Source organism: Anomaloglossus baeobatrachus, chromosome 5, assembly GCF_048569485.1.
Source record: "Anomaloglossus baeobatrachus isolate aAnoBae1 chromosome 5, aAnoBae1.hap1, whole genome shotgun sequence".
NCBI lineage: Eukaryota > Metazoa > Chordata > Amphibia > Anura > Aromobatidae > Anomaloglossus > Anomaloglossus baeobatrachus.
The window spans coordinates 401,447,647-401,474,955 of record NC_134357.1 but is presented as its reverse complement, the minus strand read 5'-3'; the positions used below and the strand labels follow the sequence as shown (position 1 = coordinate 401,474,955).

General features: G+C 44.4%; 1 protein-coding gene across 2 annotated transcripts in view; it reads left to right on the top strand.

Moving 5' to 3' along the window:
• The window catches only part of JUP (junction plakoglobin), a 63,168-nt gene extending 36,800 nt beyond the window's left edge, over nucleotides 1-26,368 (top strand). For both annotated transcript variants that reach the window (XM_075350196.1, XM_075350198.1), the window contains exons 2-15: nucleotides 2,405-2,625; nucleotides 5,411-5,661; nucleotides 5,789-6,027; nucleotides 6,122-6,323; nucleotides 8,531-8,675; nucleotides 10,017-10,120; nucleotides 13,177-13,515; nucleotides 13,713-13,868; nucleotides 15,114-15,233; nucleotides 18,503-18,653; nucleotides 18,733-18,854; nucleotides 18,992-19,031; nucleotides 21,754-21,902; nucleotides 24,355-26,368. In XM_075350196.1, coding sequence (XP_075206311.1) covers nucleotides 2,412-2,625; nucleotides 5,411-5,661; nucleotides 5,789-6,027; nucleotides 6,122-6,323; nucleotides 8,531-8,675; nucleotides 10,017-10,120; nucleotides 13,177-13,515; nucleotides 13,713-13,868; nucleotides 15,114-15,233; nucleotides 18,503-18,653; nucleotides 18,733-18,854; nucleotides 18,992-19,031; nucleotides 21,754-21,887 — 2,217 coding nt within the window. In that variant the 5' untranslated portion in view covers nucleotides 2,405-2,411 and the 3' untranslated portion in view covers nucleotides 21,888-21,902; nucleotides 24,355-26,368. The remainder of the gene's footprint in view (nucleotides 1-2,404; nucleotides 2,626-5,410; nucleotides 5,662-5,788; nucleotides 6,028-6,121; nucleotides 6,324-8,530; nucleotides 8,676-10,016; nucleotides 10,121-13,176; nucleotides 13,516-13,712; nucleotides 13,869-15,113; nucleotides 15,234-18,502; nucleotides 18,654-18,732; nucleotides 18,855-18,991; nucleotides 19,032-21,753; nucleotides 21,903-24,354) is intronic.
• The last annotated feature ends 941 nt before the right edge of the window (nucleotides 26,369-27,309 follow it).

Below are 27,309 nucleotides of genomic sequence, written 5' to 3'. Positions count from 1 at the left end.
GGTCCTTAAAGGGAACCGGTTACCACTTTTTTGGCCTATAAGCTGCGGCCACCACCACCGGGCTCTTATATACAGCATTCTAACATGCTGTATATAAGAGCCCTGGCCGCTGTGTAGAACATAAAAAACACTTTATAATACTTACCTAACGGTCGCGCTGTGGGCCTTATGAGGGTCTTCGTTGTCCGGGGCCGGCGCCTCCTCTTTCGGCCATCTTTGTCCTCTTTCTGAAGCCTGGGTGCATGACGCGGCTACGTCATACACACTCGTCGGTCCTGCGCAGGCGCACTACAATATTTTGAAAGTGTGCCTGCTCAGGACCTGAATGCCAGTGACTGTGTATGACGTCGGACCAGGAGAACAAAGATGGCTGAAAGAGGAGGCGCCGGGACCAGACAACGGAGACGCCCATAAGGCCCACAGCGCGACTGTTGGGTAAGTATTTTAAAGTGTTTTTTTATGTTATATATGTTAGAATGCTGTGTATAAGAGCCCGGTGGTGGTGGCCACAGTTTATAGGCCAAAAAAGTGGTGACAGGTTCCCTTTAATGTCGGTTCAATCCTCCTAAGCAGTCTATATGGGCACTTAGGTAATAGGAAGCTGAATAAATACTTTGATATCTGCGATATGATGCTTTATTCCAGAGAAATCCATGTTTTTCTTACATGTAAATGTGCTGATCCTGGCTATTGGCCGGACACAGATCTGTATGATAATCTGCGTGGGGCTTAGGGGGAATTACTAGTGTGAGACATGTAACTAACACAGAGCAGTACCACAGAGCTTTGTCTTCTTCCAAACCCATTAGCTGCAGTTCTCACAGCTCTTTTGTATTGCAACAATATAGCAGCACTGTCTGGCTGTGAGATGGAGGCTGAAGCTGAGAGGAACCTGCAGATGTGTCGATTATAATCGAATATAGCTCTGCAGAGAGCGGCCATCACAATGGTAACTCCTATTTAATACAATCTCTGGAGGCAGAGTCTCATACAGATCTGACCCATAACCTAGACCAGCTCATTTACATATAATAGAAACATGAGTTTCTCTGGAATAAGACATTGGGTCACCGATATCACAATATCATTTTTTTCAGCTTCTTAGGACATACATGTCCATGTAGACCACTTGGGAGGGTTCATCCTACTGACAGCTCAACCATACTTAAAGGAAATCCATCTGCAAAAAAGACGCATGGCTATTTAGGTGTTTTCCAGTCTCTTCTGACAGGGAGATGCTTCCATTCCTCATTATTGGCAGAACTGAGTGCGAACACTACTATGACAAGTGACGGCGTTGATGGGGAGGAGAACGCTCTGGAGGATCTCAAGGTTCTGATATATAGCCAAAAAATGAGACCATGAATGACCAACATTCAAAAGAAACTATACATCGCTTCTCTCCTGTTAACTGCTGCCATGAATATAGAGAATTGTAGAAAATTTTGGCAGATCTGTGAGCAATCTGAAGTCTATGACCAAGTAAAATTGGAGGGATGTGACCTTGTCAGGAGAACTTTGACCAACTCTTCTGTTCTATTCTATCGACGTCGTATTGTTCGTTTGCTCTGAAGTCTCGTCTTTTGCCGTGACAACTCACTGATGAGGTTTTCCTCCACGGTGAAGGAGATCAGGGGCATAATAATGGGATTTTTGGCTTGCCAATTCCTTTAGAGCCCTGAGACTGCTTGATTTCTTCCCAATTCCAAAACCATCTTTAAAAATGCATTTTGCAGAGCATCTGCTGATATCAAACTGGGAATATTGTCTTCCAGCATCTGTTCTTTCCAGGCCCCCATCGTAAGCTGCAGCTACCCGCCTGTGTATTCAGCCATTAATGGCGTTGGTTAATGAGTGTATTGCAATTAGCATGGTGATGATAAACATAGTGTATAGCGTCGCCTGTGTTACTCTAACTTTCTGTAGTTATATATACGTCTGTACGTTCGGCGGAGACCCACACCGACCTTTGTGCCACCCAATGCGTTGTCTGTGCGCGGAGAATCACTGCCGCTTCTTTCCCATCCCATTGCTACACGCCAGCTGTCTCCTGCATAAAACATTTTCACCATGCACGCCAGCTGTAAATGGCTTGTGAGCTTTTTGTTTTTTCCTCTTTGGAGCAGCTGAATGTGTACCAAATGCCAAAACTCTCCCTAAAAGGGGCAGAACATATTTAGTTTCTATTACCTGCTTACTCCTCATTGTAAACCTATACTTGTAGGCGTCGTTGACTGTACTGTTTGCTTCATGCATGATCTATGGATTGTGTTGTCTCGTGCTTATGTTTAGCTTCTGGTTCTTTTTGCAAACAGATGGCTTCCTGCGGACACTGTGCGCTCTGTGGATTGCGGGTAGATTAGTTGAGCAGACGTACTGATTCTCGCTGTTTTCTTCTCCACAGAAGTAGAATGGAGTTAATTGAGGTAGCGGAGCGGCCTATTAAGGTTACGGAGTGGCAGAAAACTTACACCTACGATTCCGGCATCAACTCTGGAATTAACACCTCGGCACCATCGCTGAACGGCAAGAACGTGCTGCTGGAGGATGACGACATGGGCTACTCTCAACAGTTCACCACCATGAAGACCACCACGTACACACAGCAGCAGCAGCAAGGCCCAGGTATATTCTGTAGGAGTCACTATGGCACTTTACTGAGCTTAAGGCCTAAGCCACACGGCGAGAAAAACGGTGCGAGTGGAGTGTGATAAAACATCGCATTCCACTCAGACCAATATTAGCCTGTGACAGCACACATGAGCGATTATTTTCTCAGCCCTAATCGGACCGAGAAAACAATCGCAGCATGCTGCAGGTGGAATGCGAGACTTTCTCTCGCACCCATTCAAGTGAATGGGGCGAGAGAAAAATCGCTCTGCACTCACAGTACACCGGTATACCGTGCGTGCAGCACGAGAATCGCAATAGCTGGCTACAGAGGAGAGAGGGAGAGAAATCCCTTCCTCCCCTCCTCGGTGCTGACCCGCCCCCCCCCATTGCTGACCTGCCCCCCGCAGCTGAGGTCCGCTCGCACAGTCAGACCTCAGTCGCACGGACACTGGCATGACACTCGGCTCCCACTGTGCTGCCAGTGGGAGCAGAGTGTCATGCGAGGATCGCAGTAGTGTCCCGTGTGGCCCTGGCCTAAAGGGATTGTCCACCACTAGCTAAATAGCCCCCCTTTTAAATGAACACCTCACATACTTACCACCTGTGCTGGTGCCGTTCCAGCAATTTTCTTCATTTAAAAAGGGGTTGTTGATGCGGCGGACAGCCCTTTTAATGTCTATAGGAAACAACAATTTTCCACTTATTGTATTCTTACAAGGGTTTTCCAAGTATTACATTTTATTTTTGTTTTATCCTTTAGGCTTCCACTGTCTATAAAGTAACAAACCGAACTTTACTCACTGACTATTTGTCCCCCCCCTTCTCCTTCAGTACAGCCCCACGCTTCTGCTCTTGTTGTAGACTGCAGGTGTGACATCACTGTCGCAACTCACATGAGCGCTGCAGACAATCATTGGGTTCAAACCACTGAGCCCAGTGATTGGCTGTATCAGTCACATGAGCTGTATATGTGATGTCTCATCTGCAGCTTGTCACTGTAGATCCTGGACTGTCTGTAGTGATGGCTAATGTACGAACCATTGTTCAGCAATCGCCTATCTTTCCAGACTCCTACCATGCACATGAACATTCGGTTTTGTGGAGTGTACATGTGTTTTTTCTTTCTCCTCCATAGATCTGGGGGTGACTGATCTTCCCTAAACGATTTGACACTCACTGCTAATCCGTTCTTTACCCTGACCTCTTCTGTCGGGAGGTACCCAAACACATCAGTTGGTTGGCTGCGCCCGCCGTAAATGTCAGATTTGGCCACTTTTAATGGGGCTCCTAAAACAACAACTTGTAGGCATGGTCATTGGTTTTTCTAAGGGTAGTATATTTGCTTGTAGCTGTAGTGCTGCTTGATCTGGCATTAGTGGTAGAACCTATTGGGTATATTGAGATGCCATCTTTATACAGAGGTGAACCCTATACGGTGGCAGCCTGTTTTCCTCTTTGTCTCCCGGTCTTGAGTCTGGCCCGGAGGGTGTCCATGGATTGGCCGTACCATACAAGGCTATTGTTTGCCTGTGGTTCACGCAGCATGTCTCTTCCGTGTGAATTTCCAGGGTGAACTGTAACATTTCCTTTTATTGCAGCTGGCACCAGCAGCCCTAGCGTGGCAGCGATTCTGACCTTGGGCAGCGGAATAAAGGCTTCATTGTTACCCCGCACTTGTCTACAGCATATTTAGCAACCTCTTTAGAAGCTGTTTGGGTCCTTATGGCGGCTTCCCATACTGACAGCCTAGTCTGCAGCGCTGAGCTGGCCATTCCTCCGGTATCGTACCCCCGACCTGGCTTTTGGAACTACGTCGGTAGCTTCCATTAAGACCTGATGATCTTGGTTGATCCAGAGTTACCTTGATGCACGTTTTAGCCCTTTTGTCTTTATCCAGCCCATACTATTCTCCCTACGCAGTCACAGCTTTGCAAGGAGAATTTTAATGGACTGTTTTTGTGTAATGCATTGTATGTTTGCCAAGTGCGTCTTGTTAGCCATTTTCTTTGTTGCTTTTAATTAACTCCATGATTCTCCCGTCTGTAACAGTTTTGGGTAATTAGCCAACTGCACTGTAAATAGACTGTGAGGCTGTGCCGCCTGAGAAGACGGTGCCAGGTCTGTCCGTATCTAGGGTGGCTAGCAGGGGCTCAGGAAGAAATATTCCTTTTATATGGTGAAAAACTGTTATCGCAAATCCTCATTTACTTGGCGCTCCCTGTAAAGGGGTATTCATTTCTAATATATATGGCTCCTTTGGGAACCACAGTGAGAAATGGAGCATTGCCATAGGACTCTACTCATGAGTGGCTTGGCACCACTGTGCAGGGAAAATGGACAATGGGTTGCAGTGCTAAACTGGTCCTGCATCCACTTTTCCCAAATGTCAGCCACTAATTGATAGCATACCCCAGTAATACTCCATCACATAAGATGGGAAGAACCCTTGGTGTTGGTGTCAAGTTTAGAAGTTAGCCTTTGTCCGCTGTATATGGGTCCAGTTTTCGATCACTGAGGGTCGGACTGCTGTGGCCTCCATTGAGCCCCGGAATTGGGTTCTAAAGAGCTCTGTGTAAATGGAGTGGAGGTTGAGTATTTGGCCCTCTACTCCATTCATTCTCTAAGGGACTGTCGGAGATAGCCGGGCATGAACCTGCTTCAGGTAGAGGGTTCTCTTTCCATCTATTGTTTTGGGTTTTTGTTTTTTTGCATTTTCATACATTATCCTTACCTAATTTGGACATTTTTTTTTTTTTTTTTTGGGGGGTTTTCATCTTTTTTTTTCTTCATCTCATAGACATGGAGTCCCAGCTTGCAATGACACGAGCCCAGCGTGTTCGTGCAGCCATGTATCCAGAAACTGTGGAAGACTCCTCTTACCTATTGACAACACAAATTGACGGGCAACAGACCAATGTGCAGAAACTGGCCGAGCCTTCACAGATGCTGAAATCTGCCATTGTCCACCTCATCAACTACCAAGATGATGCCGAGTTGGCCACCCGCGCCATCCCTGAACTGACCAAACTCCTGAACGACGAGGATCCGGTAAGGTCACATCAACTGTAAAGAACTGCAGTTAACGTTGAGTAGAGTGAACTTGTGGGATAAAAAGTTGCAATTCAGGAATGTAAAGGATCTAAGTGACACAAATGTCGTCATTTTATTCCCTCAGGTGGTGGTGAGCAAGGCCTCCATGATCGTTAACCAGCTTTCCAAAAAGGAAGCATCCCGCAGAGCACTGATGCAGTCCCCACAGATCGTCGCAGCTGTTGTACGTACCATGCAGAACACAAGTGACATGGAAACTGCCCGTTGTACCACCAGCATTTTGCACAACTTATCTCACCATCGAGAAGGGCTTTTGTCCATTTTCAAGTCTGGAGGAATTCCTGCTCTCGTTCGAATGCTTAGGTAACCTTCCCAACAATTCTTGGTCTCGGTTAGACCATTAAAACCATTTTTTTTTTAATAGTCATCACAATTTAAACTTTATTTTATGTTCCAGCTCTCCTGTGGAGTCAGTGCTATTTTATGCTATCACCACTCTCCACAATCTCCTGCTCTACCAGGAAGGTGCCAAGATGGCCGTACGTTTGGCTGATGGATTGCAGAAAATGGTCCCATTGCTTAACAAGAATAACCCTAAATTTCTGGCCATTACAACAGATTGTCTACAACTCTTAGCTTACGGAAATCAAGAGAGCAAGGTGAGCTGACATGACATAGTGAAAACTGAGACTCTATAGCTCCCATAGTTGAGCGTGGATTTAACTAGATGACTTGCAGCATTAAAGAAGCGACGTCCGACTTCATTAAAGCCAATTGGTGGTCAGTTAGGCAGAACGACTACACCTTCATACTCAGACCATTTAGTAATATGATCTTTTTGTACACATACTGCCATTATTCTCAGCAGTTCAAGTCCGATTTACATTGGAAGATGTGCTGCCGAGAATGGTAATATTCACGCAAGTGTAGATATTATTTCGCCCAAGGCGTAAGCATTTTGCTTTTTCATTGGATGATGGGCAGCCCTATTTACTGTGCTCATTTCCTGATAATCAGCCATTTTTAAGAAAGCTTGTTGCTAATAATCATCCAGTGGAAAGGTGCCCAATGGGGCCACTACCTTTTATACTCAATATGTATTGAAGGGCTCGCTTGAGTACGATGCACTAAATTCGCTGAGGTGTATGCCACTTGATTTAGGCCCATCTTCTCAGTAGCTGGAGCCTCCACTGTGCCTTGCCAGAAATGCTACTCCATGCGGAGACTAAAGTAACATTCCTGCGACAAACAAAATGCTGACACTTTTGCAGTTGACGGGTTGGTTTAGCCATGTCCTGACTGCTCCCAGTTCCACATATTTTAGTGGAATTGCTTCAAACTGGTGCAAAAACCTCAATTGTCACTATTTTTGCACAGCTTTGCATTGTATAAAAATTTAGCATCTTCAGCTACAAGTCAGATCTCTGGCAATGCGTGTTGGTTCTCTGCACTTACTTTGTCCTTGACTGTAATAGACAGATGCATACCGCACCTATTGTAACAAGACTGTAGTCTAAACCACATAATAAAGCATAAAAGGGTTTGAAATCTGTTTTCGGAACCTCTGCAATGTCAAATGAATAGCTATGGAAAGAGACAAATTGCCTCCTCCTCCATCCTCAAAAAAAAAAATCATATCTAGATACAGAGCATGGTGGTGACAGCAATTTTGGATGTTAGCGGGATCAATTATCTATAAATATCTACTTATGTATCTAGATAATGATATCCCCAGTGTATGCGCACTAATCAGTGCCTTCCGCATTCCCAATTTGGCCTTTCCACTTAGAATCTGCTGTAACGTGATCTTGTAATAAACATGATTTTATCATCAATTTTGTGCACAGACCAGGTGCGGTCTTACAGATCAGATCCATTCACTTCAATGGAGCTCTGCTGCATCACCGGACAGAACCCATGGACAAACGAGGCACTATATCTTGACAGAGCAGCCATGGTTTTCCTAATCTTGGAGATTCCATTTTAACCTAGTGACGCTACATTTTCAAAAGTTAAAAATCGTATCCTCTTGGCTATGGCTGGGTCTGGTATCAATGCTTGGGCCCATTCAAGTGAATCTAGTACCAGTCACAAACCATGGACAAGAGTAGTACCACTTCTGGGTCAAAAATGGATTGCGTTTACAAGGTTTAAAGGCGTTGTCCCATTGACAAAGTATTTTTTTTGATCAGAAGATCTTAAAAAAAAAAAAAAAAAGTTTGCCCCCACAATGTGCTCTTTAGTGTCTGAGTCTGACCGTGCAGGGAATTGGTCTAACCATACCACAACCCTGGGCAGGCGAGGAAGCAAAAGAGTATAGACATAGGAACGCATTGGATCACAGCTGCTGCTTTCTGTAAGGTAAAACATGTTTAAAAACAGGAAGAGAAATGTTTTGCCTCACAGAATCCACTGCAATCCCATGCTGTCCAGTCTGTACACTGTTTTGCTTCATTAACTGTCCATGACATGTGATACGTTCAGAACATGTCCCTGTACGGTCAGACCCAGTACATAGCAGGAGCAAAGTTAGATTATTATCTCGGCACAGGAGCATTTAAAAAAACAAAACAAAAAAAAAAAAAACAATTGTGGAAATGTTTTTTTATTCCATGACTTATTGATTAAAATGTACTTTATGGGTCAACCCCTTTTTAAGTACCTCTATATTTAAGAGAGAGAAGATTCCAATATCTTGACTATAGAGGTCTCCATTTTCTGATCAGCCTCAGAAGCTCTTTTTAGAAATGGGTATCACTAAAGGGGAAGATATCCAAGAGGCAAGCACAGAAATTACTGGAAACTGGGGTGTGGTATTTTTTGTTTTATGTGTTTTAGTAACCATTCCCCCCCTGCATCTCCACAGCTCATCATCCTGGCCAACGGAGGACCTCAAGGTCTTGTGCAGATCATGAGGACCTACAACTATGAGAAGCTTTTGTGGACCACCAGCAGAGTGCTAAAAGTCTTGTCCGTGTGCCCAAGCAACAAGCCCGCCATAGTTGAAGCTGGTAAGGACGTTGTGGTGACCCACTGAAGTCTGTGTGGTAGACAAATGTACTTTTCCCCCTTCTATATTTTTAGTCACAAAGTGGTGAGGATAGTAAAGGATCTCAGAGGAATACTTTGTAATTACAGCTGTGGATATTGCTTTCCATGGCTTCTTGGTTGTGGCCACAGCATTTCCTCTCACTTTTTTGGTTTGGTTGTAAAAGGTTACAGTTGGAATTTGATCTACTTATTCTGCTTAGCTTTATGTGAACATGCCCATGTCCACTCGGAATGATGTGCCATGGGTAGCCATTAGTGATGGACGAACGTGCTCATTACTGTTGGGAGTTTGAGAGTACTTGAGTTTCCCATTGACTTACTTTGTGCTTGCCACGAGTACAGAGCCTATTCAGCCATTACTAGTAGTCATGTAAAGTCATAACCTAGAGGGAAACGGCAATGTTTTTCTAATCCCTTAGTACCCCTTTAAAATAAGATCATTGTGACCTCTTGCTAGTGGGAGTGGGGCTTTCTTAGTTTCTAGTGATGTGTGGCTGAAACTTCTGCGTTCTTGCAGCAGAGGAGGAGGACAATTTTCCTTTAATCTCGCTTATATTGTGTTTTGGTTTTTCTTCCCCTCGTAATCCTTCTCCACTAATTCCGCTGCTTTCCACTCAGTGAGTCAGCTGCTAGTCCGTCTGTTCTGAGTCGTCAGACATCCCTTTGTGATGTGCTCTGGCATGGCTTGAAGGCACTAAGTGTACAAAAGCTGCTCCATAACCTGTCGTACATGTCTGCGTGCAGTACTGGCTCACAAGGGAAGTCTAGCTATGTAGTCCTAACCCCAGGAGTGGAGATCCTAGTAGTCATGTGTTATGGTGTGGAAGTGATTTGACCTTCTTGTGTGCACTGCTTTTATACAGATCACCAGAGTCCAACTTTCCACATCTGCATTCATTTTCATATTTGGACAAGCTGTCTTCAAAGGTTGCAGTGCTGTGATGTGATCCTTCTGCTCATGGTCTAAAGGTCTAATCGGCTTTTACCATTGTCAATAGCATAGAAACTTTATTGGATATGTCGACCTTGTGTAGCTAAAGGATGAGCTTATACCCCTCCCTCACTAGTGATATTAGATCTCTTCGTGATCCAAGATGAAAGTAAAAATTACCACTTAGGAATGTTAATAGCACAATTTTAAGTTTTGGCCTGAAGGATCCTGTTACGTTTCAGGCTGTTGTAAACACTAGGACCAGGTACATGTCAAGGCGTGCTTTTTGTGGTTGCCTTGGGTCTCGTCAGCCTTTTTATCATTTCTAATCATCCTTAGGTAGCTCTTTAATTGTCATCTTTGCTTCCAGGAGGAATGCAGGCTCTGGGGAAACATCTCACCAGCTCCAGCCCTAGGCTTGTACAGAACTGCTTGTGGACTCTGAGAAACCTGTCTGATGTGGCCACTAAACAGGTGAGGAACTCTGTTATTGGAAGAGTCAAGGCTGACCACTAAGGCTATGTGCCCACGCTGCGGAAAATGCGCAGATTTTGCCGCGGATTTCTCGCGGAAAAGCCACGGATTTTCCAGAAATCTGCAGCACAGCTACTCCCCAGCCATTTCTATGGCATTTGGGAAATGCTGTGCCCAAGCTGCGGATTTTTCCACAGCGGAAATCGTGCGGATTTTCGTACGGAAAAATCTGCAGCATGTCAATTATTGTAGCGGATTTCTCCGCAGGGTCCCATATACTTACCTGCCTTGATAGAGACCCGAGTCACTTTCTCCGTCCGGTATAGCGGCAGCAGCGCGGTAGATCCAGCCAGGTACAGGAAGGAAGAGGTGGTCATGTGACAGCCGGAGCTAGTTCAGGCCCGCCCACCTCCAGCACAGTGAACCAGACGCTGCCTGACAGTGACCTGGCCGCCGGAAAGCGAGGTGCTGCACGATGGAGGCAAGTATGGGCACCCCGATCACTGCAGCACTTGTTCTCCATTGAGGATGCAGTGCCGAAGCCATGGTACTGTATCCTCAATGCAGAATGCCCGCACCATATCCGCACGACATTCCGCTCTATATCCGCAGCATTGAAACAGAGAAAGTTCTGTTGCGGATTTCTGGGAGCACCTGCGGAATGTCTTGCGGATATATCCGCAGGACAATGTCCCCGTGGGCACAGCCTAAAAGTAGCCAGTAGATTGACTGATCCACTGGTGTACCATCATTCCTCTGGTTGCTGATTTAAAAGGCATGACTCTGCTGTTTGGGGCTTCTCTTCACCCCGTCATTACCACATGCGTCCCCCCCCCGCGCCCATTACAACATGCGGCATTACCACACAAGGAGCTGTAAACCCTTTGAGGGGGGGGGGGAGAGCTGTATACCCTTGGGTAGGAGAGCAGCTGTATTCCTTCGGGGGAGCTATATACCAGGAAGGTGAGCTGTATACCTTTGGGGGGAGGAGAGCTCTATACCGTTGAGGGGGTCGGCAGTATACCTTTGGGGGGAGCTATATACCAGGGAGGTGAGCTGTATACCCTTGTGGGGGTGGGGGGGGGAGAAGCTGTATACCCTTGGGGGGGGGGGAGGAGAGATGTATACCCTTGTGGGGGTGGGGTGGGGTGGGGGAGGAGAGATGTATACCCTTGGGGGGGGGGGGGGAGAGCTGTATACCCTTGGGGTTGGGGGGGGGAAGAGAGCTGTATACCCTTTAGGGGGAAAGCTATATGCCCACAGCAGAGTCCTGCATACACTGAGTAGCTGATCATAATGGGCGTGCCGAGCGTTGGCTGGCTGGAAACAGCTAGTTAGATTATATAAGCTGATGGATCCATACTCTATATTCAAGTGTCCAAATTATGTCCCAAGAAAATGCTCATGTTCAAGTAAAAAAAAAAAAGTATCTTTCCAGAACCATATAGAAAGTCAAAAGGTCTTCAGAGAAATATCTGGTTTCCCTATCTTACAAAAGGGAAGTGTTTTTCAGAAGTATTCGACTTGTGATAAATGCAGTAATATTGTTTATAAGGAAGTCAATGATTACACCACACGTTATCAGTACTGTGACCTCTTTCATAAAATTACATGTGACAAACTGACCTGGTGTCATGGGGAGATGAAATCAGCAGATTCCTAACACATGTAGATCATAATGCTGAATTACAGACATAGATCAGGATCAAGCATGTTGAAAGCCAGCGTGGTTGGTGTATTTGTATCCCATAGAAGAGTTCAAATACCCTGGTATCCATTTACATAACTTCAGGACAGCGGATTCAGCTCTTTCCTCTGGGTATGGGTACATACAAAGGCATGAATTCATACTGCGACGCTTGTGCGATTCTGGTAAGATGCCACAATTTGTGGAAAGTCATCTCCCTCTGGTTTCACCATTCCTGATGAGCGCCTACCCAGTTCTCATCTGATTGTTGTGTCGGGGCGTAGTTTCGGGCAGACCTGTTTTGTATAAATCCCCACTTGGACTTTTATAAGGTGTCCAAATATAATGTCTATCTGCAGTACAATCTTGATTCAGCGATGACAGCAGGTATATATGATCCCATAAAAATGCAGGAGTTTGAGTCGCCCTCATTTCACTCCTGTGACGAGCTGCAGAACAATATTACAGGCAGCAATTAAACCAAACATGGGTGTGTACGCGGCTGAGATACAGCACACACCTTACATGTAAGCCTGCCTAGGTTTGTGGTTTATAAGCCGACCACACCTCAGCGTGTGTTGGAACACTCGGCCCTTGTGTCCTGTCCCATTTATCACCACTTACTCTTTTATTTGTAGCTGCGTAATCCGGAAAAGCGGATACCATTATGCAGCGTTGACCTAATCTGTCATTAAAAATGAGCGATTCCTTCAAAACTTTACCCTTCACTAGTCCTCTGTATACCGCAGGTGCATGATACAATCATTCCTTCATGTTTTACTCTGCAAGAAAAAAAAAACATTTTACTGGGAAACCATAATCAAGGAGCTGTTGACAGATCTGATCCATATTCTATTGTTTAGTGCAGATGTTAATGAACCTAGAAAGTCTTGTGTGAATTCCGAAACCCGAATGCTTGCAGGTGATTATGGGCAGGGGTGGCGGTGATATTTGTACGTTATGTCGGCCATACACACTACACAGCTGTCAGCTGAACATTTGGCAGATCTTTCCCAATTTCCACATAGACAGGAATGAATGTTCAGTTCTGCCTGTCTCACCTGGCAGCGAATTATCTATCTCCTGAACAACTGTGGAAGGGGTATACATTTATCGAAACAGTGATTACATTTTGACCACTCAATCCTGATGTCCCTTGACATTTGTTGCGTGACCAACAAGAGACCCCCATACATGTTTGATGATCAGCAGGTTTGGTGACTTTTATCCAATGTGTCTGGGGTCCTTCAGGGTGTTATGCCACCATGTGGTAAATGTGTATATAATTTTCCATGTTTTGTCATGTAGATCCCAGGAACAATGCTCAGTGTGCCTTCATAGTTACAATGACTATTGCTTTCATTTGCAGGAGGGCCTGGACAATGTCCTGAAGATCCTGGTGAACCAGTTGAGCTCAGACGACGTCAATGTCCTGACCTGCGCTACTGGTACTCTGTCCAACCTGACTTGCAACAACAGCCGCAACAAAACTCTGGTGACCCAAAGCAATGGGGTGGAATCTCTGATCCACACCATCCTCCGAGCAAGTGACAAGGACGACATTGCTGAGCCTGCAGTCTGCGCTCTACGACATCTCACTAGCCGTCACTCTGACGCAGAGGTGGCTCAGAATTCAGTGAGACTTCACTATGGCATCCCAGCCATTGTCAAGCTGATTGGCCAACCCTTCCAGTGGCCACTGGTCAAGGTAAGATGGTGCTACGATACACTGCTTGCAGCCATGACCAGAGGAGCCTATATAAGATCATCTTGTACCTCTCCCATAGATCGCAGTAATAAACAGTGTTCATTGAGCTGCCTTTGTATTATTTACCTCTGTATCAAGCAGTATTTCAATCTGGTCTTTCTCCTCCATTCTTTTTAATTCTTTGGTCGTATTTTCAGGCAACCATTGGTTTGATCAGAAACCTGGCACTGTGTCCTGCCAACTATGCTCCACTTCATGATGCCGGCGTCATCCCCCGTCTGGTGCAGTTACTGGTTAAAGCTCACCAGGATGCCCAGAGACACGCAGCTTCAGGATCCCAGCAGCCGTACACGGTGAGTTCAGGGGGTAATGGTCTGTGGGTGCACTGTCCTGTGGCATGCTTGATAAACATTGCACTGGTTTCTGGAGGAGCGGTAATATGTCCACGGGCCACTGCAGATTGGAAGAGCCATCACTCCGATAATTCCACTGAATAAAGTGACTGCTGGATTTTAATGTTGTTTTTAAATATGGTTATGGCGGATATGAAATGTTCCAATTCTAGTATATATAGAGACGCACTGGGACTGTTGGATTGCATTTGGTGGTGGCAGAAGTCACCTAAACACTGGTCGGCTGTTAGAGGGACTTAAGGAGCTTGTACGTGATCAGCAAAACATGATGGCTGTTGTATGTTGGGAGAAGGAAGAATTGGGCATGTTGGATGTCAGCATGTCTCATCCTTTGGTCCCCTGGCTGTAGCTTACATGTCCCATCTGCAATGGAAAAGCATGCAACCCACAAGAGCTTACTGGATAAGAGAAATGAGACTATTATTTTCTTTTAAAAAAAATCACCCCTGTCCATGGACTGTATGTGAACTTACAATTCTTCACTTTCACATCAATGGCGCTGAGGTGCAATACATATACAGCCTGGTGTGGCGCCATTTATGGGAGAAAGTAGCCATTTCTGTGTAAGTGTACAATACCTTGTGGTGGATTCTCGGAGCCTGAATTATTGGAGCGTGAGGAGCCCATATGATGGTCTTAGAAGGCTCTTTGATGAAGAGGCAGAGGATAAAAATCTAATTTTGACTTTCCTTATTGGTCCACGTGCACACTTTGAGTATTTGGTGAGTTTTTTTACCTCAGTATTTGTAGCCAAAACTAGGAGTGGGTGATAAATTTAGAAGTGGTGCCGTGTTTCTATTATACTTTCCTTCTGATTGTCCCACTCCTGGCTGTGGCTACAAATACTGAGGTAAAAAGCTCACCCTATACTCGCATACGTGGCCTGACACTCCCGCATGGGTGCCGTCCTCTCCATTCTGTGGATATTGGGATCCATTGCTGCCAGAATTACTCGCTGACGGTCTCATTTGCATGTATATATTTTCTTCAGAGCCGAAGTCTCGATCACATCCCCAAGAACAGTCATCCAGAATGTTGTCACAGGCCCTTACATCTGACAACATGAATTTTTCATGTCCAGTCATTCCCTTGATTCAGGCTGCTGTGTATAGTGATTCTTGGTGCTAAGTAGAGTGGAAAACGGTCCGGTTAGTCGTCATCTGCTGTCACATACTATTTTCCCAGGATGGTGTCAGAATGGAGGAGATTGTGGAAGGCTGCACCGGAGCCCTGCACATCCTGGCCCGCGAGCCCATGAATCGCATGGAAATCTACAGGCTCAACACCATTCCCTTGTTTGTACAGGTAAGGATGCATGACACCTACGTGAGAGGACGGATGGGTGCTAGAGTGTGCACAGGCTAACATATTTACAGGATTGTTTCATAAAGATAAAGACTTAAGTGTTTACAATATGCCTTATTGAGGTGTATTTATGTCTTAAAGGGGGTGGAATCTCATGTTTGGGACTCCTGTTAGCGCAAAGGTTGGTTCTTAAAGGGGTCGTCCTATGCTGTTGTCAAAAAAACAAAATGAGCATTTCCTGCCTGCTAGGCAGAGACGTCAGCCAGTGAGCAATGAATTTAAAGAAGCTTGGGGCTAGGCGGAGAAACTACCTCTAGAAGGAGGCTCAGAAAGTGCTTCATCACGCCCAGAGAACTTAAAGGGGTATTCCCATCTCTAAGATTTAATCCCAATATGCAGTAGGTATAATAATATTAGCAAATGCCTCCAATTAGAAATGTAATATAGTTCTCCTGATATGGCCATGTCTCTTACCTCATCTGCAGGGCATTGCAGCTTAAAGGGAATCTGTCACCAGGTTTTTTGCTACCCCCCTCTGAGAGCAGCATGATGTAGAGACAATGACCCTGATTGCAGCTATGTGTCGCTGAGCTGTTTGCTGTATTTTTGATTAAATCAATGTTTTTTCTGCTGCAGATCTAGTAGTTATACAGAGTTCATGAATATGCTGGACTATCTGGCATTACGCCAAGTAGCCCTCTAATGATAATCTACTGCTGATTAAACAGTGACTTTATGAAAACTTCAATAAGCAGCCTAATAAGTGACACGTCGCTGGAATCAGAATCTCAGTCTCTACATTATGCTGATCTCAGATTAGGTAGTAAAAACCTGGTGAGATTCCCTTTAAGTATCCATGGTTACGACCACAATCAACTGCCGTTATGCGTAGACGTAAAAAAAAAATTGTTAAATGGCTACTGGGCACTGAACTGCACTGAAGACTTGTCAGATAGGCGGTTCCTGGCTGCTTCTCCCCACCCACTGCCCTTGAGTGACAGGTCTCTCCCTGTACACACCTGCAGATCGACACCTGTCATTCCAGGGCAGCAGGTGGGAAGAAGCTGTCTGCCTGTCTGACTAGTTTCTTGTGTGGCTCGGACCCCGGTGGTTATTTAATATCTTAGATATTTAAGGCTGAAATCATGCAGCCAGTGCCTGATACATGTTTCCCGATCCACAGGCAGTATTTATCTGCTGTCAGGTTCCTGTAATATACTATTATTAGCCAAGCGTCAGTACAGAGTACAGACTGTCATAAGACAGTCTTTAGTCTTCTGAGGAGTTAAAAAGCAGATTGCAAGGAATTTGGCTGAAATGGTTTTACGGCCAAACGTTTTGTAATTTAACACTAGAACTACTGAGGTAGTCATTTTGACTACTTTGCACCATGTATTTCTATATAGGTGTCACGAGTCCAGTAGTTCTAGTGTTAAGGTGTGTGATATATCCTCTTGGGCTTGTCATCTCGGGTTAGGCAAGATGCAAGGAAATTTTCAAAAGCTAAATACTCCATATGCTCCACAAAAATTACCTGCCTTGCACCACTCTGAAAACTTGCTAATACGGCTGTATGAAGCTCGGAATACAGCGCCACTCTTGTGCATGGCCTTGTCTGGTATTGCGGGTCAAGTGAATAAGCTGTAATATCCAGGGCAATCCATAATGATGTGGTTTGTAGAATAAATTCCTTTTAATTATCTGAATATTTAACCTTGAGGATAACATATTGCAGTAAAGTGTTTGTCGGGTTGCCAAGAGGTGGGTTCTTACAATAAAGTAGGAGTTCTATGCGCACCCTGCGTGACATGATCTGATGCAGAACAGTCACCGCTCTATGCCCTTTCCCTGACCTTGGCCATCAGGCCGGCGTGAACTGCTGGAAGCCTCCATACAGGCAATAAATGCTGACAAATGTGGCAGCCGCTCTGCAGAGGAAGTGTTGTGCGGCCGTGGTCCCTGGATATTCCGCCACTAGCCGCTGCACACTGTAATTGATTAGTATGGAAGTCCTGCACTGGAAGAATACCGCCTCATTAATTAGTCATTTGTGCATCTAATTGCTCCATTAACTTGATCCATATTTCCGGGATGTTGATGGGCAGAGTTACTGTTAAAGCCCAGGTTTCTTCAGTGAGACATGGAGGATCAATACGTAGTGTATGAGATCTGCTTATATAGCGCATATAATCCGAGACAGCGGGGGATGGAAGATGGAGTAGGTGCCTATAGGAATTGTGCTCTCATCTGATGTAACAGGCAAACAGTGCAGTATGTTACATGCCATACACATACGGACTTGGGTATATAAGGAACATATAGGGCATTCCCATTGTTGTATTGTCCTGCCTATATAGCAGACGGTCAATAATGACCTGACTGCTGGGAGGCTCCTCTTATTGTGCACAAATTACGGGTGAGCCAGATCAGACACCCCATACTTTGCACTGACGAGGTGCAACCACCCCGAAACACTGTGTCTGCAAATTGGGATTCTGATCTTAGGATATACTAAGTCATATGTAAAGGGTTGTTAAAAATCCACATTTGACTTTTAGGATCGCTACTTCCAATAGGTGGCGCTGCGCTAGAGTTTGTATCCATTCCTGGAGAGATAATTTGGGTATGGTCAGCTATTTTATATGTTTAGGGGGTCTCTAAACTCTCCTTTCACCTCACTGGAAGTAACATTAACACCTGACTAAACAGTGTAAATAAATAATACTGCTACATGGTGCTGAAATAACGCTGATCCTGCTATGAATCATCCTGAGGAGTGTTACAAAGTCCATAGGACTTTTGAGCCTACCTAAATCCATACATTTGCTGTAAAAAAATTTTTTAAAAAAGTGCCAAAAAATAATACCGCCACCCAGTGCTCAAATAACACAAATTGTAGTTTTTCAATCTAACCGTAAATGTCTAATCTGACTCATTCTGAGGAGGGTGATGGAGTCCATGGGTCATTTATTTTTCTGCCCTCCCTAAAATCCAGGTTCTAGGCTGAATAAAAGCGGTAATAAATAATAACGCAGCCCTGATTAGGGCCTATAGTTTAAAGTTTGTAGTTAACTTCTACGATGAATCCTCCTGAGGAGTGAATTTGCATCCACATGGTATTTGCCCCTTTTGCCTTCCATAAATTTCTGTTTTTTTGAGATTGAACGACCCGTAACATATTGGCGGCATGTGTACTCCGGCATAGGCGCACAGCTGGAGGCTTTATGATCCCTGTCCCTACTAACATATGGCTTCTTATCCCCCTACAGCTCCTGTACTCCCCAGTAGAGAACATCCAGAGAGTAGCGGCCGGAGTGCTGTGTGAGCTGGCACAGGACAAGGAGGCCGCAGAGACCATTGATGCTGAGGGAGCCTCCGCTCCACTTATGGAGCTCCTGCATTCCCGTAATGAGGGCACAGGTGAGACCCGCGGGGGTACTGGCGTGTGATGTAATGGGGTTGCATAGCAGTTAACCTCGGTTCTTCCCTTCTTACCCAGCCACCTATGCCGCTGCTGTCCTGTTCCGTATCTCCGAGGACAAGAACCCTGATTACAGAAAGAGAGTGTCTGTGGAGCTGACTAATGCAATCTTCCGCCAGGACCCCGCAGCCTGGGATGCGGTAAGTAATCAGAGCTCCGCTAGACTGCTGCTATTAATATTCCTACCATTAGGATTTCCAGGCACGTTCCATCTACAGATCATCGCATCAGATTTGTACGGGTTACACTGACTATTCTCATTATTATTCTCTTGTAGGCTCAAAGCATGATCCCGATTGGAGATCCTTACCCAGATGGTAAGTTCTAGCTGGGCACCTGTTAGATGTAGCAGAACGGAGTTTCTTTACAGAGAACCTGTTACCCGGATTATGCATGTTAAATGTATGACCATAATGGCGCTGTTATACTGATTTAGTAGGTAGCCTCAGTGTAAAAATCCACATCCTGATAGAAGTATTATTATCCTTTGAAGTTTGGGTTTCTTAAGCTTTCAGGGCATTTGGGTGGGACAGTGGCTCTGCCTCAGCCCCTCCAGGGCCTCTGGTGTCTGTAGCTTCCTCTGTGCTTTTAAGCTCGCATCAGCCCTGTCCATGCCAAGGATAGCGATTGCACAAACAGATCTCCCACCAGTCCTCAGTAAAATGGCACCAGTGGAGGCGCATGCACAGATTGACCTCCTGGTGATCTTCAGTAAAATGATGCCAGTGGAAGCACATGCACAGATTGACCTCCGGGCGATCTTCAGTAAAATGATGCCAGTGGAAGCACAGATTGACCTCCGGGCGATCTTCAGTAAAATGATGCCAGTGGAGGCCCATGCACAGATTGACCTACGGGCGATCTTCAGTAAAATGGTGCCAGTGGAGGCGCATGCACAGATTGACCTCCTGGCGATCTTCAGTAAAATGATGCCAGTGGAGGCACATGCACAGATTGACCTCCTGGCGATCATCAGTAAAATGGTGCCAGTGGAGGCGCATGCACAAATTGACGTCCCAGCAGTCTGCAGTAAAATGGTGCCAGTGGAGGCACATGCACAGATTGACCTCCTGGCGATCTTCAGTAAAATGATGCCAGTGGAGGCCCATGCACAGATTGACCTACTGGCAATCTTCAGTAAAATGGTGCCAGTGGAGGCACATGCACAGATTGACCTCCTGGCAATCTTCAGTAAAATGGTGCCAGTGGAGGCACATGCACAGATTGACCTCCGGGCGATCTTCAGTAAAATGATGCCAGTGGAGGCCCATGCACAGATTGACCTACTGGCGATCTTCAGTAAAATGATGCCAGTGGAGGCACATGCACAGATTGACCTACTGGCAATCTTCAGTAAAATGGTGGTGGCACATGACGAAATATAAACAAGTATAGTTTTCATCAAGCCTGCTGGGAGATCAATCTGTGCAAGCTCTACCAGAGGCTAGGATGGCGCCAGTGCTAACTTAAAATAGGAAATAGAGACACCAGAGGCAGATGAAGGGTCAGGGGCAGAGCCACCGCAATACACTGAGAGCTCAGGAAACCCAGACTTCAAAGGCTGACTAAACCACAACCAGGATGTAGATTTCTTCACTGAAGGTATCTATTTAATCAGAACAGTGCCATTATGGGCGTACTATCTATATTCCTCAATATGTAGTACAAGTTGTGGTTGAATATGGAGCTCACCCTTTGGCTACAAAGATGGCAGCAATCAGGTTGTTCAGTAAGCCCCTGCTGGCATGATGACCCATAGCTGTCCTGCAATGAAGTCTTGGTGGAGCCAATGGGAGTCAGTGCACCCCTTCACCAGTGCACGTTCCATTTAAACGCCACTGTCAGACTGACTGCAGCGGTCAATGCAAAGCTCCACTCACCGCGGATAGACACAGATACAGCTATATAACAAAGCCAGCATCTACTGCATATGGAGAGAGCTTGGCTACTGAGCCCTTCCCTTACACTGGAGGCCACGCATTAAGGGGTTAAAAAAACCTGTCACTTGCTATAAAGATGTATCTTTTATCTGGTGTATATGCCACTGTTCTCCTAAATTTGGCATAGTGAAATTGTCGTTCCTTTATCGGTCTATTCCCGAGAAATACCCTCCTAGAAATTTAGTCATTTTAGTCAAGTGGGCGTGATCTCAATTTTTTTCTATGGGAGTTTTGTGGACCACGCCCATTTGTCTGAGAAGACTGGATTTATATACAGGGAAGAGAGACCCATAGTTCAGTATGAGAAGCACAGAAACCAAATTCAGGAGAACCGCTTCTGCCAGGTAACCGATTAGTTATTCATGGTAAGATTTATGTTAGACAACTTTATCCTGAAACTGTTTATGCCTCAACAAGCTTGGTTTTTGTAAGACTAAAGCCCCCGTCACATTTAGCGACTTACCAGCGATCCTGAAAACGATGCGACCTGATAGGGATCGCAGGTAAGTCGCTGGGAGGTCGCAGGTGAGATGTCACACAGTCAGACCTTACCAACGACTCAGTAACGATAGAGGTCGCAGTAGCGACCTGTATAACGATCTCTGTCATTGGGACCCTGTCACACAGTGTCAAACACAGCGATGCGTCCTGCCCAGGAGGACATCGCCTTTGAAGAAAATGGTCCAGGACATTCAGCAACGACCGGCGACCTCACAGCAGGGGCCTGGTCGTTGCTGGATGTCACACATTACGAGATCGCTGTTACGTCACAAAAACCGTGACTCAGCATCGATGTCGCTTAGTGAGACGTGGCCTTTATGTGAATCTAAACACTCACAATCTCGCTGCACTCAGTGGCCCTTTGTTTAGCTTTGGTGGCCCATGGTGTAAATGTAAGTTTCTGGAATGGATTGTAGAAATGCTGATTTCTTATTGCACTGGGGACCTCTGCTGGTGTCTTGTATTATAATGCACAATATAAATTACTTGTCTCCTCTGTACAATGAAATCATTATCGCCATTTCTGATTTTATCCATTTTGTTTTTCTTGGTCTTCAGAATTCTGTATTTATTTCACATGACTATTCAATCCTTACAGAAATGGAGAATTATCGTGCCATGTATGCCGACGACATGCCACCAGACAACATGGGAGATCTGGACCCAGAATATGCCATGGATGGCTACAGTGATCATGGAAGGCTGGCATACAATGACAACATGATTTCCTGAATCCACACGCTCAAGGTTTGTAGGCAGGAGGTGATGCCCTTAGGCTGTGTTCACACATCGCAGGAATCCGCACAGCACTACCAATAAATGGGGTTCTAGAAATCCTGTTCACACATTGCGGGGATGTTTTCCGCAACGTGTGAACATGGCCTTAAAATCCACAGCATGGTGTCCAAAGATTCTTGTTTGTAGATTAAATGTCATCTTTTCCCCTTTAAAGGAAGAGGGTGGGCTTTATAGTAGGGCCTGGCTTATGACAACCGGTACCGAAACATGTCACCCCGGCCTTGTGAAGACCACAAATGGTCAGGTTATAGGAAAGGGCACCTGACATACCCACCCCCTATAATGTTAGATCTGCCATCTTATTCTGCCAAGGAGACATGGTGACGGATACAAGTCGCCCCTATTTCGAAGTCGATGATGATATTCACATGTAACAACTGCTGTGATTTGGTTTTTTTTTCGTTGTGTGCAGAAACTCTGTGCATAAGGGCGCTCTCACACATCCGGCTTTTCGCCGGTTTGACGGATGCGGGGCACGCCAGTACAGTGTATACAGTACAGTGGCAGCGCAACAAGCGCCGGTCACATGCTGTCATGTGACCGGAGCATGTGACCCGGAAGCTGCAGCGCTGCCACTGTACTGTATCATACTGTACTGGCGTGCCCCGCATGCGTCAAACCGGCGAAAAGCCGGATGTGTGAGCGCGCCCTTAGGGTCTCTCCACACACTGCAGTTTTGTCCGTGGTTTTTTTTTTTTTCTGTACAGATATGTTACAAAACCTAAGACTTACTAGTCCCACCGAAGTGAATGAGATTCCGGAAGTCTCGTGCTCACATTGCTTATTTTTTTCTTAACCAATTTAGCAAAAAAGGAACCAGAAATAAGGATATAGGAATAATCTTTATTATCAGAATTTTTTTAAAAAAAAAAAGGGGTGTCAGTACAGAATGATACACAAGGTTGCAGCGCTCATCAACAGGAGGAGAAAAGGGGAATCGCCAAAATGAGAATTATGTGTGCAAGCATATAAATATGAAGCTAGATCCAAATCCCAGTGTAGTAATGCCCAACACAATTATATGTGGCTAAAAAATAAAGGAATGGATGTGCTAATGCAGCAGTAAAAAAAAAAAATAATGACTAAACCTGTTAACGTCGCCTCCTGATGGAATGGCGTCACCTGCACCCAACGCACGTTTCGGCCAAAAGCCCTTTATCAGTTGAGTTTTGTTTTTTCTTGCAAATTTAAAGCTGCACCATATCAATCCTTTCGCATTTTTGCTGCAGATTTCACTATATTAATGAATGGGGGAAAAATCTGCAGAAAAAGAGGCAAAAATGCACCTGTTTTATGCAGCGTTTTTCATGCCATGAGAGGCAGAAATTTCTCCTGCATATACGGAATATGTGTACATCCCTAACCGTCCAAGCAAAGTGGAAAACTCTGCCACTTGTGCATCTGAAGACACTGTGGAACTTTTTTTTTTTTTCTAGTGCATTTTTTTTCCTATCTGTTCTATGGAAGCCTAAAAAAACCCCATACATGTAGAACAATTTTTTTTTCAGGACCATACAAAATGCATTAAAAGCACTTCTTCAGATATGCACTAAACGCTTGAAATAAGAGGAAAAAAGCATAAAGAACACAATGATCAGAAAAGATGCTTATTGCTTAGTTTGGTGCGGCCATGTGTGAACACGGCTGAAGGGAGTTGCCAGTTTTCCTTTCTTTCTGACTTGCATGGATCACTTTTGTTTGTGGTGGGTATATGATGTTGCTGTGCCAGGCTTTGTCCCAGGGGCCTCCACCAAACCTAACCTGGTCACAAATTGTAGTTCTGTAGCCATATCATATAGACATGTGCTACTGCTAGATTAGTTTATCTCTGGCGCCTTGGTTTGAGCACTCTGTGGCGCCTTGGTTTGAGCACTCTGTGGCGCCTTGGTTTGAGCACTCTGTGGCGCCTTGGTTTGAGCACTCTGTGGCGCCTTGGTTTGAGCACTCTGTGGCGCCTTGGTTTGAGCACTCTGTGGCGCCTTGGTTTGAGCACTCTGTGGCGCCTTGCTTTGAGCACTCTGTGGCGCCTTGCTTTGAGCACTCTGTGGCGCCTTGCTTTGAGCACTCTGTGGCGCCTTGCTTTGGGCACTCTGTGGCGCCTTGCTTTGGGCACTCTGTGGCGCCTTGCTTTGGGCACTCTGTGGCGCCTTGCTTTGGGCACTCTGTGGCGCCTTGCTTTGGGCACTCTGTGGCGCCTTGCTTTGGGCACTGTGTATATACAGAAACTTCATGTTCAGTGTTTGGTGCTGCTGGAGATTTTTATACCGTTATACGCCCAACAATCACTGAGCACTTTAGTGTATGCTACTCGTAACAAGGCAAGAAGGGGGATGTCGTCCGTAAATTACTGCTCCATTATTGAGTTTTCTTCTGATCCTGTTTTTCTTTTGTTCTCTTCTAGCTCCTCACTGTGGAAGAATACAATCCAGACAGAAGTGCCTACAAAGACCCTGTCCCTGCACCTCCTCTTACCCCGATTCTCCTTTTTTAAAAGAAGCTTTTATTTGATAGACTTTTGCATGGGGTCTTTTTTTTTTTTTTAATATATATTTTCTAAGTATAGGGAATTTTGCTTTTTGGAGGCGGTGTATTAACCCCTTATCTCCTGGGCCTTGAATTTGATACACTACTCTGCGCCGTGCTAGTTTTACATCTTAAAAAAAAAAAAAAATCCCATTGGTCTCAAGATTTTTTTTCTAGAGTTTTTATAAATACATTCTTATTTTTTCTTTTATAATTTTAATATACCAAAAGCTTCTCCTTGTTTTGCAGTGTATCTCTATCATCTAGGAGCTGTAGTACAAGGTTGTTTTTCCTCCCTATTTACCCACCTTTTATAGTGCTTTGTACCTGCCGGTAGTGACGTGAAAGGCACACGCTTGCTTGGTGTTCCTCTTGTCTGTACACAGCCATATGCACAGTGTCACTACAGCTATTGAGGGTTTGGGTTTTTTTTTCTTTTTTTTTTTTAACTTGATGGTAATTGGCTTTTTGTGATTATATCCCACGACTAAGACTTTTTATATCCCACGACTAAGACTTTTTTCAGAATTTTTTTTTTTTTTTTCTGCCGGTTCTCAGTTTATCCAGCTCGTCCTTTCACATTGTGGAAATTTTGAGGTGAAAAAGCTGAGAATTTTTTTTTTTATTTTATTTTTTGTCCATGTTTGCTAATCCAGTTCTTTGTGATTGGGACCATTTTTTTATTCTAATAAGTCATCTCAAACATACTCACCGGGGTTGGTTGCTTTAAGGGTTGTCCGTTAGAAGTGGCGCCACTCCCATCCATTGGTTTTCTTCTCTATGGAACTGAGCTGCAATACCACATCCAGGGGTGGCGCTGTTTTAGGGACATAACAGCTATGATGACCTAGACAACCGTTAGAAAGGCATCTAATTCAAGTAGATTAGTTTTGGATAGATTAGAATATATATATATATATATATATATATATATATATGTATATGTATATGTATATGTATATGTATATGTATATATATATATAAATAAATAATCTCCAATACAAATCTGCTAATATAAAGAAATATTAAAATGTTGGTGTTGGTTTTTTTTGTTTTTTTATCCACACAACTATCACTTTTTCATTATTTTTTTGTTTAGCAGGATAAAAAAAATGGTTCCTTTTTTAATTAATGTAAGAGGCACAACTGTAAAGTTTTATTTCTTTATTTGTAAAAACCATAAAAAAAATTACCATTTATTTTTTTAATCCAATAGCCATTTTAAATCGCTGTAGCCCGACCCATTTCCACACAGTAACCACTTTTTTTTTTTTTTTTTTAATAAAAAATTGTGCAAGTGCTACTGCTTATATCACCATGTTGGAGACTATAGAAGAGTCAGATTATTGCTTTATTTTTTTTTTCTCCTTTTTTTTAATCTTTGATAGTAATGAATATGTATAGTAAATAAAACTATTAACACATAAGTGTGCAAGTAATATAAGAGTCTTCAGATTTTTTTTATTTTTTTTCCTCAATGTCATGTGAAGCCTAACACCCTACACTTGGACAAAAAGTCGAGTACCATGGTGGTTGTCTTTTGTGTGGGCAAAAGGTGCACTTTAAAGCCTATTTCTCCTCTTTAAGTGATACCTGGACTATTAAAGTATTGCCATACTATCTCCGAGCATTGACGTTTGAGTCCAGATGGCGAGAATGTTCAGAAATGCACATTATATTAGTAACTTGTGGAAATGTTTTGACCATGTATATACATTCCCCTATTCAGTTTCATATGAATCTGTTTTGGCAATAAATCTAATCTGCTGCTTTGTGTCAGACTTTTTTTTTTTTTTTTATTCACTGTTAAGGGTGAATGAAAGTTGGAAAATGCTTACCTTTATACTGTAATATTTGTATAGACTCAAAGCAGCTAATAAAACAAATAAAAAAAAAAATGTTGGTTTCTGTGTTTTATTTTTCACCATTTCACACTGGTCCAACAGGTCAGGAATAAAAAAAGAAAAAATTGGATCTGACTTTGTACTCAGATGCGCAAGACAGCTTCTTTTTGTTGGTGGAGGATGTATTCAACTTTGTGTCGGCAGCAATCGATACAGTATATATTGGTGCTATAAAGAAGTACAGTGTAACCTTTGTTTACGAGAACAATCCGTTCTGGGAGTGTGCTTGTATACAAAGTTTTTCATCTAGCAAAGCAAAGGTTCTCATAGGAAATAATGCAAGCTCAGACAATTTGTTCCACAACTTGTTCAATGTCCCATCCTGGTCCCCTATTGTGCCATTCTCCCCACACACGCGCACACACACATTATGCTCACCTTACCTTCCATTCCATCGTTGGCCTCATGGTTCTTGTAGTTCACTGATACAGGATGTGTATCAGGTAACCATCGCGACCGACGCAGGAGCTTCCGCTGTCAGAGCGCTGACGTCAACGGCATGAGCTGCCTACCTCTGGTCAGCGTGCTGCCTTTGAGTAGCGGCTGAGGGTGGAAGTTCCTCCATTGTCGTGATTATTACCCGATACACATCCTGTACTGGCGAACTACAAGAACCATGAGGCCGGTGATGGAACGGAAGGTAAGGTGAGCATAATGTGTGTGTGTGTGTGTGCGGACTGCAAGAGCGGGTCAGAGCGCAGTTAAAAGCACGGAACCGGAAGTGTGTTCGGTGAGTATTTGCTCGTACGCCAAAGATTGCTCGTAAACTGAGTTACAAATTTACAGCAAGCTTTGCTCGTAAACCGAGGTTCCACTGTATAGCAATATACAGATCTGCTTAATGAGCTGTCCACCAGCTATACTTTTAGCACCAATATATTCTGCAGTTCTGTACAGTTTGGCACCATTCATATGTGCATATTCCCAAC